Source organism: Salmo trutta, chromosome 12 (genome assembly GCF_901001165.1).
Source record: "Salmo trutta chromosome 12, fSalTru1.1, whole genome shotgun sequence".
NCBI lineage: Eukaryota > Metazoa > Chordata > Actinopteri > Salmoniformes > Salmonidae > Salmo > Salmo trutta.
The window spans coordinates 69,736,383-69,755,336 of record NC_042968.1 but is presented as its reverse complement, the minus strand read 5'-3'; the positions used below and the strand labels follow the sequence as shown (position 1 = coordinate 69,755,336).

Genomic DNA, 18,954 nt, shown 5'->3' with positions numbered 1-18,954 from the left:
AGCTGGCAGGCAAACACTGGAATACGTTTGTGACCGAGTGAGAGCTCTGGCATAAGAGCCTTGTTTCATTTTTTGTGGGACTGAAAAAAAGGCCCTGAACTTAAAATAAAGCTATTAACCGGTTCTCATGCTTTTTTAATAACGGTTCTGTTCCAGAAAAATATAGATCACTTTCATTCCTGTTTCTGATTCTGTTCCTCTTAAAATGTAGTTATTTTCCAGTTTTCAGTTCTGTTCCATGAACTGTTTCAACCCCTGGCAGAGACACAGTGTGGAACTGAAAATCTGATCTGACACAATGAAAGGAGGGATAAACTGTGAGGAATTGGAAAAGAAAATACATTTCCTCATAGTACGAACGTAGTATTGTCAATTTTTATCTACAGAAGACACACACACACACACACACACACACACACACACACACACACACACAGCTAGACGACAAGACCTTTTCAATAAGATAAACACAATTAAAACCCACAGAGCAGGTGATCCGAACCCAGCCCCAACCCCCTCCTTCCCTCTCTCTTTCCCTCCTCTCCTCCTCTCGAATGTCAAGAAGACTCAAGTCAATAGGGTCAGAGCTGTTTTTGAAACCAGCCACCCACCCCACTAAAAACCCCTAAAACCACAGCTGATCTCTTTTGGCTTTCTGTCTTATCTAGGAGGTGAGAGGGGGATAGATAGGAATGTCGCTCCAGAATAACCTGTCAGGATGTGTGTGTGTGTGTGCGTGCGTGTGTGTTTTAGAGAGAGCGAGAGAGGGACAAACACCCCTTCTGCCAACCACCTAGCAACCATCCTGGATGGTAAACAGGGCATCCTGGTCTTCCTCTCCCAGACCCCAACCAACGTACACCCCTCTTCCCCCCCACACCCGCCTCTCCATCACATTTCCTGGACAATATTATCACAATGGCTGCCCAGCTTGTCATGGCTTCCCTCTCTCACTCAGCTCCCTGATTCCCAGAGAATACAGGGTGGATAACACATAATTATGTGTGTTAAATACAGTATCCACCCTCATCCACCACAACATTGCATTGTAGCTTTTCACTAAAGCCAAGGCCAAACCGAGGTGCTCACCCTCAACCACCAGTCTACAGAATATACTGCAGGACTTACAGGCATTTACAACTACAAGGGCAAATATGGCCAACATGTAATGTATTGCTCTTTTTGAAGCGTTCTCAAAAAAACTGAGATATAATATAATTTATAACATATGAGAGAGAGAGAGACATTTAGTGAATACTGTGTTTGATTGAAACTACTGTCAATGAATCATCAATCAAAAGAAAGTCCTCCAGTCCATTGTATTGAAGCAACCATAAGCAGACAACAATAGAGGAAGTTCTGGAGGCCAAATGGTCCTTCCACTCTGATAACACTACACAAAGGTCAGGAAACGTGACAGAGGGAACGAGAGAGAGAAAGAGAGAGAGGTACTAGGGGCCACAGAACTGTATCATTCCTTAGACCTGTGGGTCAGGACCCACATGTGGGTTGCGGCAGGGATCCAGGTGGGTCGTGGGATGACATTGCACATTTTATATATACAATACCAGTCAAAAGTTTGGACACACCTACATATTCAAGGGTTTTTCTTTATTTTTACTATTTTCTACATTGCAGAATAATAGCGAAGATAACAAATCTATGAAATAACACATATGAAATCATGTACTAACCAAAAAGTGTTAAACAAATCAAAATATATTTAATATTTTAGATTCTTTAAAGTAGCCACCGTTTCTTTGCCTTGATGACAGCTTTGCACACTCTTGGCATTCTCTCAACCAGCTTCATGAGGTAGTCACCTGGAATGATTTTCCAACAGCCTTGAAGGAGTTCCCACATATGCTGAGCACTTGTTGGCTGCTTTTCATTCACTCTGCGGTCCAACTCATCCCAAACCATCTCAATTGGTTTGAGGTTGGGTGATTGTGATTGTGATTGTGGAGGCCAGGTCATGTGATGCAGCACTCCATCACTCTCCTTCTTGGTCAAATAGCAAATACACAGCCTGGAGGTGTGTTTTGAGTCAATGTCCTGTGGAAAAACAAATGATAGTTCCACTAAGTGCAAACCAGATGGGATGGCGTATCGCTGCAGAATGCTGTGGTAGCAATGCTGGTTAAGTGTGCCTTTAATTCTAAATAAATCACAGACAGTGTCACCAGCAAAGCACCCCCACACCATCACACCTCTTCGTCCATGCTTCACGGTGGGAAACACACATGTGGAGATCATCCGTTCACCTACTCGGCTCTTCCCTGTAGCTCAGTTGGTAGAGCATGGTGTTTGCAATGCCAGCATGGTGTGTGCAACGCCAGGGTTGTGGGTTTGATTCCCATGGGGGGCCAGTACAAAAAAAAATGCATGAAATGTATGCATTCACTACTGTAAGTCGCTCTGGATAAGAGCGTCTGCTAAATGACTAAAATGTAAATGTCTCTGCGTCCCACAAAGATACGCCGGTTGGAACCAAAAATCTCAAATTTGGACTCCTCAGGCCAAAGGACAGATTTCCACATGTCCATTGCTTGTGTTTCTTAGCCAAAGCAAGTCTCTTATTATCTTTAGTAGTCCTTTAGTAGTGGTTTCTTTGCAGTAATTCAAACATGAAGGCCTGAATCACACAGTCTCCTCTGAAGAGTTGATGTTGGATCTTGAACTTCCTGGGCCGCCCCCAAGTGGTAAGGGTAGGTAACAACACATACGCCACGCTGATCGACAACACGGGGGCCCCTTCAGGGGTATGTGTTCAGTCCCCTCCTGTACTCCCTGTTCACTCATGACTGCCAGGCACGACTCCAACACCATCATTAAATTTGCTGATGACAACAGATCAAGGCCTGATCACCGACAACGATGAGACAGTCTATAGGGAGGAGGTCAGAGCCCTGGCCGTGTGGTTCCAGGACAACAACCTCTCCCTCAACGTGATCAAGATAAAGGAGATGATTGTGGACTACAGGAAAAGGAGGCCAGAACAGGCCCCCATTCTCATCGACGGGGCTGCAGTGGAGCAGGTTGAGAGCTTGAAGTTTCTTGGTGTCCACATCACCAACAAACTAACATGGTCCAAGCACACCAAGACAGTCATGAAGAGGGCACAACAAAACCTACTCACCCTCAGGAGACTGAAAAGATTTGGCATGGGTCCTCAGATCCTCAAAAGGTTCTACAGCTGTACCATCGAGAGCATCCTGACTGGTTGCATCACTGCCTGGTATGGCAACTGCTCGGCCTCCAACCGCAAGGCACTTACAGAGGGTAGTGCGAATGGCCCAGTACATCACTAGGGCCAAGCTTCATGCCATGCAGGACCTCTATACCAGGCGGTGTCAGAGGAAGGCCCTAAAAATTGTCAAAGACTCCAGCCACCATAGTCATAGACTGTTCTCTCTGCTACCGCACGGCAAGCGGTATCGGAGCGCCAAGTCTAGGTCCAAGACGCTTCTAAACAGCTTCTACCCCCAAGCCATAAGGCTCCTGAACAGCTAATCAAATGGCTACCCAGACTATTTGCAGTGCCCTCACCTCCCACCCCCTCTTTACACCACTGCTACTCTGTTGTCATCTATGCATAGTCACTTTAATAACTCTACCTACATGTACATACTACCTCAAATAACCAGTGCACATTGACTCTGTATCGGTACCCCCCTGTATATAGTCTAGCTGTTGTTATTTCACTGCTGCTCTTTACTCTATCTCTTATTCTTATCTGTATTTTTTGAAACTGTATTGTTGGTTAGGGGCTTGTAAGTAAGCATTTCACTGTAAGGTCTACACCTGTAGTATTCGTGACTAATAAAATTTGATTTGACAAATTTGATTTGAGATGTGTCTGTTACTTGAACTCCATGAAGCATTTATTTGGGCTGCAATCTGAGGTGCAGTTAATTGCCCATTTCTGAGGCTGGTAACTCTAATGAACATATCCTCTGTAGCAGAGGTAACTCTGTGGCTTCCTTTCATGTGGTGGTCCTCATGAGAGCCAGTGTCATCATAGCGTTTGATGGTTTTTGCAACTGCACTTGAAGAAACTTTCAAAATGTCTTAAAGTAATGATGGACTGTCGTTTCTCTTTGCTTATTTGAACTGTTCTTGACATAATACGGACTTGGTCTTTTACCAAATAGGGCTATCTTCTGTATACCACTCCTACCTTGTCACAACACAACTGAAATGAACTTTTATCAAGGCAAACCTGTTAATTGAAATGCATTCCAGGTGACTACCGCATAAAGCTGGTTGAGAGAATGTCAAGAGTGTGCAAAGCTGTCATCAATAAATAAATAAAAACCCTTGAATGAGTAGGTGTGTCCAAACTTTTGACTGGTACTGTATGTATATACACTGAACAAAAATATAAACGCAACATGGAACAATGTCAAAGATTTTACTGAGTTACAGTTCATAAGAAAATCTGTTAATTGTAATACATGCAATAGGCCCTAATCTATGGATTCCACATGACTGGGAATACAGATATGCATCTGTTCGTCACAGATACCTTAAAAAAAAGTACGGGCATGGATCAGAATCTCAGTTGGTATCTGGGGTGACCACCGTTTGCCTCATGCAGCCAACACATCTCCTTTGCATAGACTTGATCAAGCTGTTGATTGTGGCCTGTGGAATGTTGTCCAACTCCACTTCGATGGCTGTGCGAGGTGTTGTATATTGCCGAAAACTGGACCATGCTGTCGTACACGTAAATCGAGAGCATTTCAAACATGCTCAATGGGTGACATGTCTGATGAGTATGCAGGCATGGAAGAACTGGGACATTTTCAGCTTCCAGGAATTGTGTACAGCTCCTTGCCATATGGGGCTGTGCATTATCATGCTGAAACATGATGTGATGGCGGTGGATGAATGGCATGACAATGGGCCTCAGGATCTCATCACGTTATCTCTGTGCATTCCATTTGCCATCGATAAAATGCAATTGTGTTCATTGTCCATATCTTCTACCTTCCCATACCATAACCCCACCACCATCATGCAGCACTCTGTTCACAATGTTGACATCAGCAAACCGATCACCAACATGACGCCATACATCTTCCTAGTATAGTTGAAACCGGGATTAATCCGTGAAGATCACACTTCTCCAGCATGCCAGTGGCCATCACATTGAAGGTGAGCATTCGCTGAAGTCAGTTACGATGCCAAATTACAGTCAGATCAAGACCCTGGTGAGGATGACCCTGGTGAGCACTCGGATGAGCTTCCTTGAGACGGTTTCTGACAGTTTGTGCAGAAATTCTCCAGTTGTGCAAACCCACAGTTCCATCAGCTGTCCAGGTGGCTGGTCTCAAACGATCCCGTAGGTGAAGAAGCTAGATGTGGAGGTCCTGGGCTGGCGTGGTCACAGGTGGTCTGCGGTTGTGAGGCCGGTTGGACATACTGCCAAAAATCTCTAAAATTACATTGGAGGTGGCTTATGATAGAGAAATTAACATTACATTCTCTGGTAACAGCTCTGGTGGACATTCATGCAGTCAGCATGCCAACTGCACACTCCCTCAAAACTTGAGACATCTGTGGCAGAACAAGGTGCACCTGTGTAATGATCATGCTGTTTAATCAGCTTCTTGATATGCCACACCTGTCAGGTGGATTGATTATCTTGACAAAGGAGAAAGGCTCACTAACAGGGATTTTTGCTAAATAAGCTTTTTGTGCGTATGGAACATTTCTTTAAATGTTGCATTGATTTTTGTTATATTGTTTGAGCATAAGAACACAGCATTAGAATTGCAGGAAATTGCCTTTAAAAACTGCAAAAATGGTCTGTGTATGTTTTTTCACCTGCTGTGCAATTAACTGTTTGATCAGACATCTTCCCCCAGTGTGTCTCTTTCCACCTCTCTAGGGGAGGAGAGGTGAGCAGAAGGGAGTAGAGAAGAGGAGAGGAGAGGAAATGCCAAGAGAAGAGAAGACAATAGTGTATAAGCCCAACGCAGCGCAGCAACCACCCACAGGTTTTCTAACTGCTGTCTCTTCCTCTCTCGCCTCTGTTCTCTGCTAGTAGTACAAACCACACCACAGACAGCGGAGACATAAATAAGGTCTCAGTCTACATCTTGTATCTGGGTCTCTGCCCTTTTCCTGTCACTGGGACGGTATTTTAGAACATTGACTAGGGCTGGGGAAAATCTCCATAATGCATTGCACAAACTCTTTGACAGTTATTCAAACTGAAACACTCTCACGGTTGTAGAATATGAGCCACAGTACAAAGAGTTGTGTCGGATTCTCGCAACTTGTTACTATCTTAAATACTTTAACTTTTACAACATTTACATCTCCCATCTCCCATTTTACTGATCCTGATCTATACACGCACACACACCTTCTTCGTAGCCATTTACCTTAATGGAGAGGTGCTTGCTCTCGTGGAGGATCATCTCCTCAGAGACCACCAGAGTCCGTGTGGGGTTACACAGGTCCAGAGGCTACACACATTGGGCGAGAGGGTAGATTTAAGGGTTAGATTAACATTGCATTAAGGTTAGATTAAGATTAGGCAACATCCTAGGAATTAAATGAAGATTACATTATCCAGGGCAAAATACTGCTGTTAAATATTACTTCAAACACAATACATTCACTAATGCCAGTACACAATATTACAGCCAAAGTCATTAATACTGAAGTCGATACACTGCTATTACAGCCCAATATCATTCACAACGCTCCTAAATATCACTCAATAGAGATAGAGATATAGATAGATACACATGTTTCAAGTACACAAATATTTGGGAGGGATGTTATAAGTACATGAGGGAGCATGTGGCTACAGTACCATCTCCATTTTGGCTCCAAGCTCCATGCTCTCTGCCCCACACCAAAGGGAATAATACAGGCTCTGCAGCTGGCGGCTCTCGTGTTGCTACAGTCGCTCCAGTCTCTACAGAGATCCTCACCGTGTGAGCTGTGACTGCAGGAGTCTGTGAGCCGCTCTATAAGGGTCTCGCTCTGTGAGAAGGCGCTAGGCTAAAAGTGCTAGTGCAGCGGGGCTGGTAGCCACATCCTCTTGAGGACCAGGGCTAGAGAGCCCACAGGGCCGTTTCACTGTGTCTCAGAAGGGTGCAGCTGGGTGACTCAGTTAGTCAACAGGAAGTACTATTACAGACCGTTGAAGGGTCCTGGGTAGTTAGTAGTCCAACTCTCCAGTACAATCGCAGCCTAAAAATGGGCATGAGTGCTTGGATGTAAGCATGTAGAGGAAATGTGGTTCATTCCAGTGTGTTTATGACATAGTCATATGTACACACATACTGTACCACAGAGCAGTGTTTCCCCTAGGTTTCTTTGAATAGGTAATACTGACGTGTAGTAAGTAATACTTGGTGATATCATAGAAGGAATACAATTTCCTCATATCTTTTAGATATAATATGAAACATTTTCGATCATTTCTCTTTTAAAGACTGTGAGTCTGGTGACTTTTTTAAAAGGATATTCTACTCCAAAATGCATGAAAATTAAATGATACTCTCTTCTTAGAAACTTGATGACAGTTGCAGTTTATCTCTTGATCTCAATGACATCACCAGCCAGTTTTATATTAACCCAAAGCTAGCGTAACGTTACTGTATGTTAGCTAACAATTATTATATCCATCTATGAATAGGGTTGGCTACACTTCCAGGATTACAAAATAGCTAGCTAGTTACCTTGGAGTTAGTTTTTTAGATGATCTGATAAGATTCTGAGGAAGATATGTAACTCTTAAAAGTGTGTCTCGGCAGAAGTTGAAACAATAAACTAAAATCTATATCTATTTAAATCGTTGGCGGCAATGATTTAGCAGAGGCGGTGAATATAGGGAAACACTGCTGAGGTGAGAAACTTTTCAACAAATTTGGTGTGGTTTAGTCTGTTTTGTGACTCAAAAGAAAATCCCCCAAAATGCGGATCCCGCTGGCATCACCATCAATATTGAAACACCTGTATGCTCTAGGGCAGTGGTTCTCACATCTATCCTCGGGGACCCCCAGACCTTTCACAACTTTCACAGTTTAAGCCTTGAACTAGCTCACCTGATTCATCTAATCATGGGCTTGATGATTAGTTGACAAGTTGAATCAGGTGTGCTAATTCTGGAATAGATCAAATACGGCTGGGGGTCCCCGAGGAGAGGTTTGAGTACCACTGCTCTAGGGGATCAGATAGGGAGTAGTACAGTGTTTTCTGCATGAGTGCTCATCTATGGATCTTTTTCAGTATTGATTGGTGTAGTCACGGGTCATCATTGATCAACCTCCACTGTAAGCCAATCACTTTTTCTATGAATACGTCATCTATCCACCCAGCACTGAAAATAACAGGGTTAACTGACTCGATGGGCTGTAGGGGCAGTGGTGTGTGTTCCTACCGTATTGTGTTTTCAGCATTACCAGCCATATAGTCCAAAAGTTATCCAAATAAAAGGGGCAAAAAACCCTAACGTCACTAACAGAGTGGTGGAAAGATGATAGTGGAAATATAGCGATTCCCACACACACCTGAACAAAGATGGGGAAGATGAGGATCTTGGGTGCTGCTTTGACGTAGCCGTAGTTGCCGTGCGGGTTGCCGTGTGGTACATGGGAGCGTACTATAGTACAGTTCTGGTAGTTAGCAAAGTTGCAGGAGCTCTGGGCCTGCTGGTAGCTGGGTGGGGGTTGGCCAGAGAGGTTGGCATCGGATGGTTTAGATGTCTTTGCGTTAGTGGAGCGTCGTAGGAAGGTGGTCCGGCCTGCTAGACCCACACCCCCAGGTGGAGCACCGCCACCCCCTTGAGTCTGGGGCACGCTGGCCTGGCGTGGGTACATCCTCCCTGCTGAGAGACATAACACACACACCCCAAACAAACACACACACCCCACACACACACACATATTGGGAGTTAGCCTGGGAACAGAGAAGTAGAATTGCCCTGCCAAACCACCTTGTTCATTAAAATCCTAGTCGGTAGTAAATGGCTTACCCAAGGTACCATGCTTGTCCTGGTAGATAGGCCTCAATACCTGAATTAGAGACAAAAACATCACTGTCAATGGTTCTGTTATAACAGTTGACCAACACCATTATGCAATACATTGCTACAGGAAATTGTCACATGTAATGTATCCATCCCACCAAAAAATGCCTGACATGAGGTGAAATTGAAGCAATGACAATGCAGACCAGGCATGTTGGGCATGGAAAGGGGCCACAGACAACTACTTTTAACCAGAGCCCTATGAGTAGTAGTGGCCTGAACCCAGGTCTATGGTGGGGGTGTGTAGTAGTGGCCTGTGCATCAGCCCTGTGTGACATCACATTGTGTCCCTGCTCTGACCTATGACTTCCAGAGGGGGGTGCGACCAAGCTGGGCAGGAAGAATGCTCTGTAACCCCAAGCATAAACGTTTTGGATTTAGTCTGACATTCTTTAGCCACTTACTTCCACCCACTTTTCCATCTACTCTTGCAGCATTCTTTCTTTCCTATACCCTCCTTTTCCCTCTTCTGCTGTACCCGTCATCCATTCATCAACCTCTTGATGTACCCATATCTACTCTGTTCCCTATCCCTTATTTCATCCATCAACTCCCTCCTTTATACCTCTCTCTATTCCCTCCTCTGCATCCTATCCCCCCTCTATCCACTCCTCCTCCCTTGACAGCAGTCCACCCCCTTACCCTCCTAACTGCCTAACCCCTTCCATTCCTCTTAGCATTAACACACAGCAGGCGTTCCCATCATGCTCTCTGAGCCCCATGTCATATCATATCTGCAGGGGTGAGCCTCTCCTATAAGGCAGACTGGCCAACAGCATAGCAGCAGCTCACAGACTAACCGACAGCCCCACTGTCTCTAGGTCACTAGGTCTGAATGGAGAGCAGGGTATACAGCCTCCTTCACTTCCCCTAAAAGCCTTTTAAAAACCAGCTACTACGTCACGGAAGCCCACAACCACACAGTCAGCATTACTGTGAGAGAGATAATGGAGAAATAGGGAAAGACTAGAAGTTCTGGGTTTTCTGCATTCATTACTTCAGCATAACTGGTCCATTCTTCCAGGCTGGCAGATTAGTGTCAAGTGGTTGGGGATGTTAAGGAATCAAGTTCACAATACAGTGTGTTTCTTTTTCCATTTGGTGCACTTTATTATGTCTTTATCATAAAGAGCTATTTCCCCGTATACAGCATGTTACAGTGTGCATCATTTGATAGAACACCACCATGGCTTTTCCCATATAGACGCTTGAATACTGCTTACTGGTGCAGCAAATCTCAACTCTTAGTTGTATATTATCATACATTTATATTTTATTCAACTACCTATTTAACTATGTACTATATATACATATATACAGTATATACACATATAGTATCAATCAAAAGTTTGGACACACCTACTACTTCCAGGGTTTTTCTTTATTTTTACTATTTTCTACGTTGTAGAACAATAGTGACGACATCAAATCTATCTTGGAGCGTCATACCCAAAAAGACTCGAGGCTGTAATCGCTGCCAAAGGTGCTTCAACAAAGTACTGAGTGAAGGGTCTGAATACTTATGTAAATATCATATTTCCATTTTTTATTATTGATACATTTGCAAACATTTTAAAAACCTGTTTCTCTTTGTCATTATGGTGTATTGTGTGTAGATTAATGAGGGGGAAACTATTTGATCCATTTTAAAATAAGGCTGTAACGTAACAAAATGTGGAGAATGTCAAGGGGTCTGAATACTTTCCGAATGCACTGTATACATCTTTGATTTACATAATGCACATTATGTCAGTTTGAATTGCTAATTGATATTTCTCAGGTTAGAATGGCAAAGTATATCTCTGATTTAGATGGCAGGTAATGTATGTCAAGTAGAATTGGCATGACTCTATCCCAGGTTTGAATGGCACATACAGTATCGCAAAAAGTACTTGCCCCCTTTCTAATTTTCTTAATTTTTGTATATTTTTGATACTGAATGTTTTCAGATCTTTAACAAAACCTAATATTAGATAAAGGGAACCTGAGTGAACAAATAACACAACAATTACATACTTATTTCATTTATTTCATAAACAAAGTTATGCAACACCCAATGCCCCTGTTTGAAAAAGTAATTGCCGCCTTACACTCAATAACTGGTTGTGCCACTTTTAGCTGCAATGACTCCAACCAAACGGTTCCTGTAGTTGTTGATCAGTCTCTCACATCGCTGTGGAAGAATTTTGACCTTCTCTTCCTTGCTGTAACTCAGCGACATTTGTGGGTTTTCAAGCATGAACTGTTCGTTTCAAGTCCTTCTGCAACATCTCAATTGGGATTAGGTCTGGACTTTGACTAGGCCATTCATAAACTTGAAATTTGTTGCTTTTTAGCCACTTTCATGTTTACTTGATTGTGTGTTTTGGATCATTGTCTTGCAGCATGACCCAGCTGTGCTTAAGCTTCAGCTTAAAGATGGATGGTCTGACATTCTCCTGTATAACTCTCTGTTATAGACCAGAATTCATGGTTCCTTCTATTAAGGCAAGTCATCCAGGTCCTGAGGCAGCAAAGCAGCCCCAAACCATCACACTACCATAATTATAATTGACTGTTGGTATGAGGTTCTTACTATGGAATGCAGTGTTTGGTTTTCGCCAGGCATAATGGGACCCATGTCGTCAAAAAAGTTATACTTTTGAATCATCTGCCCGTAGAACATTCTTCCAAGAGTCTTGATGATCCTCCAGGTGCTTCCAAGTGTTTTTTGGCAAACTTGAGTCAACTTTTTATGCCTGGCGAAATCCTTAATAGAAGGAAGCATGAATTCTGCTCTGTATCAGAGAATTCCACAGGAGAATGTCAGGCCATCCGTCTGTGAGCTGAAGCTGAAGCGCAGCTGGGTCATGCAGCAAGACAATGATCCAAAACACACAAGCAAGTCTACATGAACATTGGAATGGCCTAGTCAAAGTCCAGACCTAATCCAAATTGAGATGTTGTGGCAGGACTTGAAACGAGCAGTTCTTGCTTGAAAACCCACAAATGTCGCTGAGTTAAAGCAGTTCTGCATTCAAGAGTTGGCCAAAATTCCTCCATGTCAACATGAGAAGACTGATCAACAACTACAGGAAGCATTTGGTTGCAGTCATTGCAGCTAAAGGTGGCAAAACCAGTTATTGAGTGTAAGGGGGAAATTAGTTTTTCACACATGGAAATTGGGTGTTGCATAACTTTGTTAATTAAATAAATAAAATAAGTATATACTTTTTTGTTATTTGTAAACTCAGGTTCCCTTTATCTAATATTAGGTTTTGGTTGAAGATCTGACAACATTCAGTATCAAAAATATCAGAAAGGGGGGAAAATACTTTTTCACGGCACTGTATAGAGATCTTCAGTGTATGTCAGGGTCTAGATAGTGCCATCGAGGGGGTAGGGCAGGAGCCTGGGATGGACCATGAGCCTCTGCTCCCCCACCAGTACCTGGCTTCCTGGGTTGATGGGGGCCAGGATGATGTAGTTATCCCCGTTGGACGCCTTCACTCTAGTCCCCTTCAGCGTGGCTGTGTGGCTCTGGCTATGGGTCTGGCTCCTGGCTTTACCATCCACCTCCTCTGCCCCCCTTCCTACGCGCCCCCTCTCCCCCCACGCCCCCCCTACCCCTACCCATCCTAACCCTCCCCCGCCAGCCCCCTCAGAGCCGTTGACCAGCACCCGGCGGCTGGTCCTGTGGTGGGCAGGGAGGGGGGGCACGGCCGGGGGGGACATGTCCCGGTCTAACCGATCCTTGGACCTGTCCCGCCGCCTGGTGGGAGGCGAGGGGGCATCATAGTTGGTGGAGGAGGGCTTGTAGGAGGGCCGGTGGATGAGGCCCTCGAAACTGGGCTTGGCGGCCGGCCCAGTGCGCCATACCACCACCTTGATCTCATTGGAGCTGTTTCTGTAGAGGGAGGCAGAGAGGGAATGTGACAACTAGTCAGGAAGAGTGTAAAGGTAAGCTTAGCCAATGGACGCGCGCACAGAGACTACGAGCCACAGTGCCTATATAGGGTTTGCTGTGCATAGATAGCACAACACATCAAACTTCAGAATGTAACATGAGGTGTTCTTTAAGTGTTGAAGATAGTTATCCCTGTCAAAGTTGGTTAAGTCCACTACTTCCTCTGTCTCTCCCTGCCTGTCATACCTGATGGCGTGGGCGACCTCCACACATTTCCACTGTTCTACAGGCTGACCGTTGAGCTGCAGCACAGTGTCCAGCTGCTGCAGACCTGCCTGATCCGCCGGACCACCTTGGGACAGGAGAGAGAGGGCAGAAGAGGGTCAAACATACACACACAAACACACACATATACACACACACACATTGTTACACGCACAAGCTTCTACCTACTAATTTACATGCAAACCTGATTTGACCACCTCAAAAAGAAGGGAAGAGGGGACAAGAGAGGGTCAAATATACACCTGCACCCATACATCTAGACCAACACACACACACACACACACACAGACAGGCGGGGAGTGGAGAGCCTTGCCTGAATCGACAGCCTGAACCCTCACTGGGGAGTCAGAGCAGATGGTGAAGCCATAGCCGTCCTTTCCTCGAAGGATGGTCACCTATAGAACACACAAACAGACATAACATCACCATAAAGCATTATTAATTCATGTCTATATATGTCCACGGAGTGAAATGCAAATACTATATTTGAAAAGACATCTACAGCAGGCAGGAGCAGTGATGAATAACATGTGAGCATATGCCTGCAGATTAGAGAGATGTTCTCTGGCCAGGAGCTGAGTGTGTCAGGATGGAACGCGTGTGGATTCCAGCCACACAGATTAGCACTGTGGCCCTCATTAAAGGTGGCCGGCGCATTGGTGTTGATCTGACGCCAACTGTTGGCAGCATCCGCACAGAGTAAGAGGGCAGGCACGCACACACACACGTACGATGCCTGAAAACGTTCTGTCAGAACTCCAGGAATAATGACCGTGTGTGTGTGGTCCAAAATCAACAGTGCTCTGCTCCAATACATTGTTTCCATCTCATCTGCTGACAATAGGGCATCTGAAATCTCTACACACACTTTATATTATAGCTCTTCAGCTGAACATAAAAAGATTGAGTACGATGTTGCTTCAAAACTCTTATCAGTTTTACATCTCCCCCCTTTTAGTTCAGATCAGGATGGTAAGAGGGTAAACTGATCCTAGATCTGTGCCTATGAGCAACTTCTACCCAGAGAGCATGTCTAAAAGACTGGCATCAAGATGCATAAGCGTATTAACTTGTTTAGCTTTGATAACTACAGTACAACCCTCAGTAGCCAAAGGAGGCTGGTATAATGGTCTTAGGGACAGTTCCTAGAATTCCTTGACGGATTGCCCTTCAGGATTGACTGTCTGTAATCCAGTGAGATACAGAGTCACAGTCCATAATCACTGGCGACATCCTGTATGTCACCCCAATGCCATGTCACCACCCTGGTGACAGCCAGGTTGACCTCTTCATCCTGTTGACTGACAGGCTGTGGCGGGGCACACACAAACATGTTTTTTCCGCTTGTTTTTGACAAGACACAAACAAGTTGATGAACACATTATGGCAATTATTGACCAACTTTCCACCTATAAAAATACATGATCATCTTGATAGTCTTTTAAAATGCTTGATAGATGATCATCTTGATAGATAATCTGGTTAGTGGAGGACTTGTCACCCTGTCATGTCAGAGTAGTTGTGTATCTGGTGGGACAGACAAGGATCAGAGCAACATATTGTGTGAGTAGACGACTGTTTAATAACCCTACAGCCTGGCTAAAGACCAGAGACAACATCACTACTGTCAGATCAGAGAGAGAGAGAGAGAGAGAGAGAGAGAGAGAGAGAGAGAGAGAGAGAGAGAGAGAGAGAGAGAGAGAGAGAGAGAGAGAGAGAGAGAGAGAGAGAGAGAGAGAGAGAGAGAGAGAGAGAGAGAGAGAGAGAGAGAGAGAGAGAGAGAGAGAGAGAGAGAGAGAGAGAGAGAGAGAGAGAGAGAGAGAGAGAGAGAGAGAGAGAGAGAGAGAGAGAGAGAGAGAGAGAGAGAGAGAGAGAGAGAGAGAGAGAGAGAGAGAGAGAGAGAGAGAGAGAGAGAGAGAGAGAGAGAGAGAGAGAGAGAGAGAGAGGAGAGAGAGAGAGAGAGAGAGAGAGAGAGAGAGAGAGAGAGAGAGAGAGAGAGAGAGAGAGAGAGAGAGAGAGAGAGAGAGAGAGAGAGAGAGAGACAGACAGACAGACAGACAGACAGACAGACAGACAGACAGACAGACAGACAGACAGACAGACAGACAGACAGACAGACAGACAGACAGACAGACAGACAGACAGACAGACAGACAGACAGACAGACAGACAGACAGACAGACAGACAGACAGACAGACAGACAGACAGACAGACAGACAGAGAGGGGGAAAGAGAGGGGGAAAGAGAGAAATGAGATGGACAGATGAAGAGAAAATGAGACAAAGAGGCAGATGAGGAAAAAGAGAGAAACGACAGAAGCAAATAGAGAAAGACCGGGTGAGAGTCTACGGGAGACAGTAAGAGAGGAGAGAAAAAGAGTAAGCGAAGGAAAGAGCTGGGGGGCTCTGTAGGGGCTAGGTTAGCAGCCAGTAGGGGAGGGAAGGTAGAGCAGAGGGGTGGTGGGAAGAGGGGATCGGGGGGTGGGGGGGTAGTGTTAATGAGAGGTGCCCCCTGGCCTTTTTGAGCGTGGGACCGGACCACTGGGAGACCAGACACACACCGACTGGCACCCAGGGCCTTACAGTGGGCACAAGGTGGTTACACACACACGTTGTTAATAAAGGAACCCTCATTCCTGGTCTCGCTCTCCCATGCACTAACACACACGTCCAACCTTCAGACCAAGGTCAGAGAACCAGCAACAATTGCCTGACAGGCAGCATTCACAGCATTTGTTCAAGGATGCTATTCTCCCATCTCCAGTTTGCCTCAAGAGCCTCTACAGCCTCAATCTTTCTCCTTCCCCTCAAATGAGAAGGTTACAAGCCCAGTATGAGTATGAAACTACCGTTGCTCGCTATTTAGAGCTACTCAAATTAGTTGTACAGGGGTGTATTTATGTAACTGATTGCGTAGGAGTGTGTGTGTGTGTGGTGTTCTGTTGTGTCCTGTGAGACGTGTAGTGTGTGTTTGTGTGTGTGTGTGTGTGTGTGTGTTTGTGTGTTTGTGTGTGTGTGTGCGTGCGTGCGTGCGTGCATGAGACTGAATTTTCTCTTTCTGTTGCTTTGTCTCAGCAACCTCATATAAGACACTATCTGACTATGAGAACAAGCCAGGAGCCAACTCACTGTCTGTCTTTTTGTTTGTCTGTTTGTCTGTTTGTCTGTCTGCTGTGTGCTTCTGCTCAGTTTGATGCTTCTCCAGTCTGTCAACCTGATGGGCCTCAGTGATTTCACTACTGACCTACACAGTTACACACTCTCACACACACAAACACACACATGCGCAAACTTACACAGACACACAGACACGCAGAACTAAAGCAAAAAACAATCCACCCCAATGTCTGTGTGCTGAACACTACAACACTAAAACTCCAGTAGGACAGCCCCGGTCCATTGTGCAGGGCCACATCTGGGTCACTAAGGTTCAGTGACAACGTGTCTCGTGGCCGCCAGAAAAACCAAACTCCCTGCCAGCCCAGCATTATGTCCATGTCAACACGCTGTAGTGACGTGACGCCATGCAAACTCCAATCTAGACAGAGTGTCTTAGGCCAAAGTTGATTTGGATTGTTAACCCCAACGGATTGCAAACTGTTAGATAAGATGGGCTTGTGCTATGTCTATAAGCCATAAGCTTCAGACTGTATGAAAGTAGTTTTGAAGTGAGGATAGACACAAGACTCTGGGGTGTTATTTTAAGCCTGCAGGGCTGGAGGAGTCTCTCTCTTCATTTTCATTTTATCTCTTCATCAGATCTGTCTCTTCTCTCGTTATGGATGAATAATGCAGGTGAAAGAGACCTGGTTCTTCAGTCTCAGGAAACAGGGAAAACACTCTCTCGTTTCATCCTCTCGTTTCTTACACTGGTTTCCTCCTCATTGCTTCCCTTACATGTTAGATACTGTAGGACTGAGCTCCCAATGGCAAACACTTGGTTATATTAGTAGCGCCTCTCGTGTGGCTCAGTTGGTAGAGCATGGCATTTGCAACGCCAGGGTTGTGGGTTCGATTCCCACGGGGGACCAGTATGGAAAAAAGAAAGTGTATGAAATGTATGCATTCACTACTGTAAGTCGCTCTGGATAAGAGCATCTGCTAAAATGTAAATGTAAAGGCTTTAATATAAATTCCCTAACTTTTCTTCTATCTATCATTGTTCCAGTGCCTTAATCCAATTTCACTATCCTAAAAATCTATACACACGTAGATTCAGTTTCACAACCAATTGAACGCTGTCTGTACATCATTGCTCTTCTGTCATTCCTTTCCCTTGTTATTTTCCAGGTTTTCTAATGTATTCTCTTTCTCTTTGTCTGTGTTGCAGTCTTTCCAAAAGAGCTGGCTACACACAGAACCCTATTTCAGCACCCGTCCCACTCCCCTCCCCTTGTCCTTCCATCTTCCCTCTCCCCCCGTTCTCCACACGTCCATTCGCACACTCTCCTACCCCACACCCTGTCCTCTCCCTCTCGTCTCACTCACACACTTACCTGACACTCCCCCCCCATTTGTCACACCCCCATGTACAACACACCTCTATCTCTCCCTCTCCCTCCATCCACCTCTCTCTCCCACCCTCCCTCTCTCCAGGTGATTGTCTAGGGGAACAGACCTGAGGCAGTCTAGCAGTGATGCAGATCCTACACAGCCCGTGGATGGTATGCATGTCTGCAAGCTCTTCCTGAGGACAGACACACTGTGGATGCTTCTCTGTCTACCGTCCTGGATGGTTCCCTGAGGATGTTCCTCTGGAGTTCCTCTGTTCTTCTCTGGGTTCTCACAATGCTGTATGTGATCTTCAATGTGCGGTCCAAATCTGATCCCAGACCAGTAGGGTCCTCTCTGTATGGTGGTTCTCTAGTCAGGATCCTCTATAGTCCAGTCAGTATGGTTTGTGTTGATTGCTGTCCTCTATGCAGCAACCACTAGGTATGGTCCTATCTGGATGGTCAACAGACAGTCAATGAGATGCACTAGAAACAATGATCTGTATGTGGTCAGCGCAGTCAGCAATTAGATCCTCTATGAGTGGTCTTCAATGCTTCAATGGTCCCTTCAAGCCCTGCGTATGGGTCCTCAGAGTGCTGTGTATAGCTCTACACGACACTGTGTCCTCAGAGTGCTGTGTATGGCTCCTCACAACACTGTGTCCTCAGAGTGCTGTGTATGGCTCCTCACATTACCGTGAGTCTTCCTAGCACTGTCCGGTCTTCTCTGCTCTGCGGAGAGAAGACGAGCGCTGCGCTCGCGGTGTGTGTGTCCGTGTGTGGGGGCTGGCGTCACAGAGGCGAGACTGGTGCTGGGTCGGCCTGCTCCAGCCACACTGCTCTTGGCATGGCTGCTCATGGGAACTCCACTCAGGAGAAGAATGGGAGGAAGTGCCCCCTCACCCCCACACCCCCCCCCCCCCCACCCCCCACCCTGAGCTCTGTCCGGGCCAGCCTGTTTTGCGCCGACCCTTGATAAGCCCAGAACAGCTTCCTGCGCCAGCAGTATGGGGCTGGGAGAAAGAGGTGAGAGAAACAGCTCACATACACACAGACATCTGATCATACTGTAGAGGTGGAAGCAGAGAAGAGCACTGGAAGTGAGCACTCTTACATACATAACATGTATGTTGTGCATACGGAGGTGGGAGAGAGTCTGTAGACGCTCAATAACACAGCCATGTACAATAGACACACTCCCATATCTTTATGAATTCCACCTACGCCATATTCAC

General features: G+C 45.5%; 2 protein-coding genes across 4 annotated transcripts in view; both read right to left on the bottom strand.

Annotated features, from left to right (window-relative positions):
• LOC115204086 (regulator of G-protein signaling 3) overlaps positions 1–12,615 on the bottom strand; it is a 163,971-nt gene extending 151,356 nt beyond the window's left edge. The window contains exons 1-4 of one of the 3 annotated variants that reach the window (XM_029769383.1): positions 12,485–12,615; positions 9,002–9,041; positions 8,538–8,854; positions 6,396–6,479 (exon numbers count right to left, since the gene is read on the bottom strand). In XM_029769383.1, the coding sequence (XP_029625243.1) occupies positions 6,396–6,479; positions 8,538–8,846 (393 nt within the window). In that variant the 5' untranslated portion in view covers positions 8,847–8,854; positions 9,002–9,041; positions 12,485–12,615. Of the gene's footprint in view, positions 1–6,395; positions 6,480–6,832; positions 6,966–8,537; positions 8,855–9,001; positions 9,042–12,484 lie in introns of those variants that run through there. The other 2 variants (XM_029769384.1, XM_029769385.1) reach the window with 2 other exon arrangements.
• The window catches only part of LOC115202607 (regulator of G-protein signaling 3-like), a 47,236-nt gene continuing 40,694 nt past the window's right edge, over positions 12,413–18,954 (bottom strand). The window contains exons 4-6 of the mRNA XM_029766703.1: positions 13,540–13,621; positions 13,188–13,293; positions 12,413–12,941 (exon numbers count right to left, since the gene is read on the bottom strand). Coding sequence (XP_029622563.1) covers positions 12,413–12,941; positions 13,188–13,293; positions 13,540–13,621 — 717 coding nt within the window. The remainder of the gene's footprint in view (positions 12,942–13,187; positions 13,294–13,539; positions 13,622–18,954) is intronic.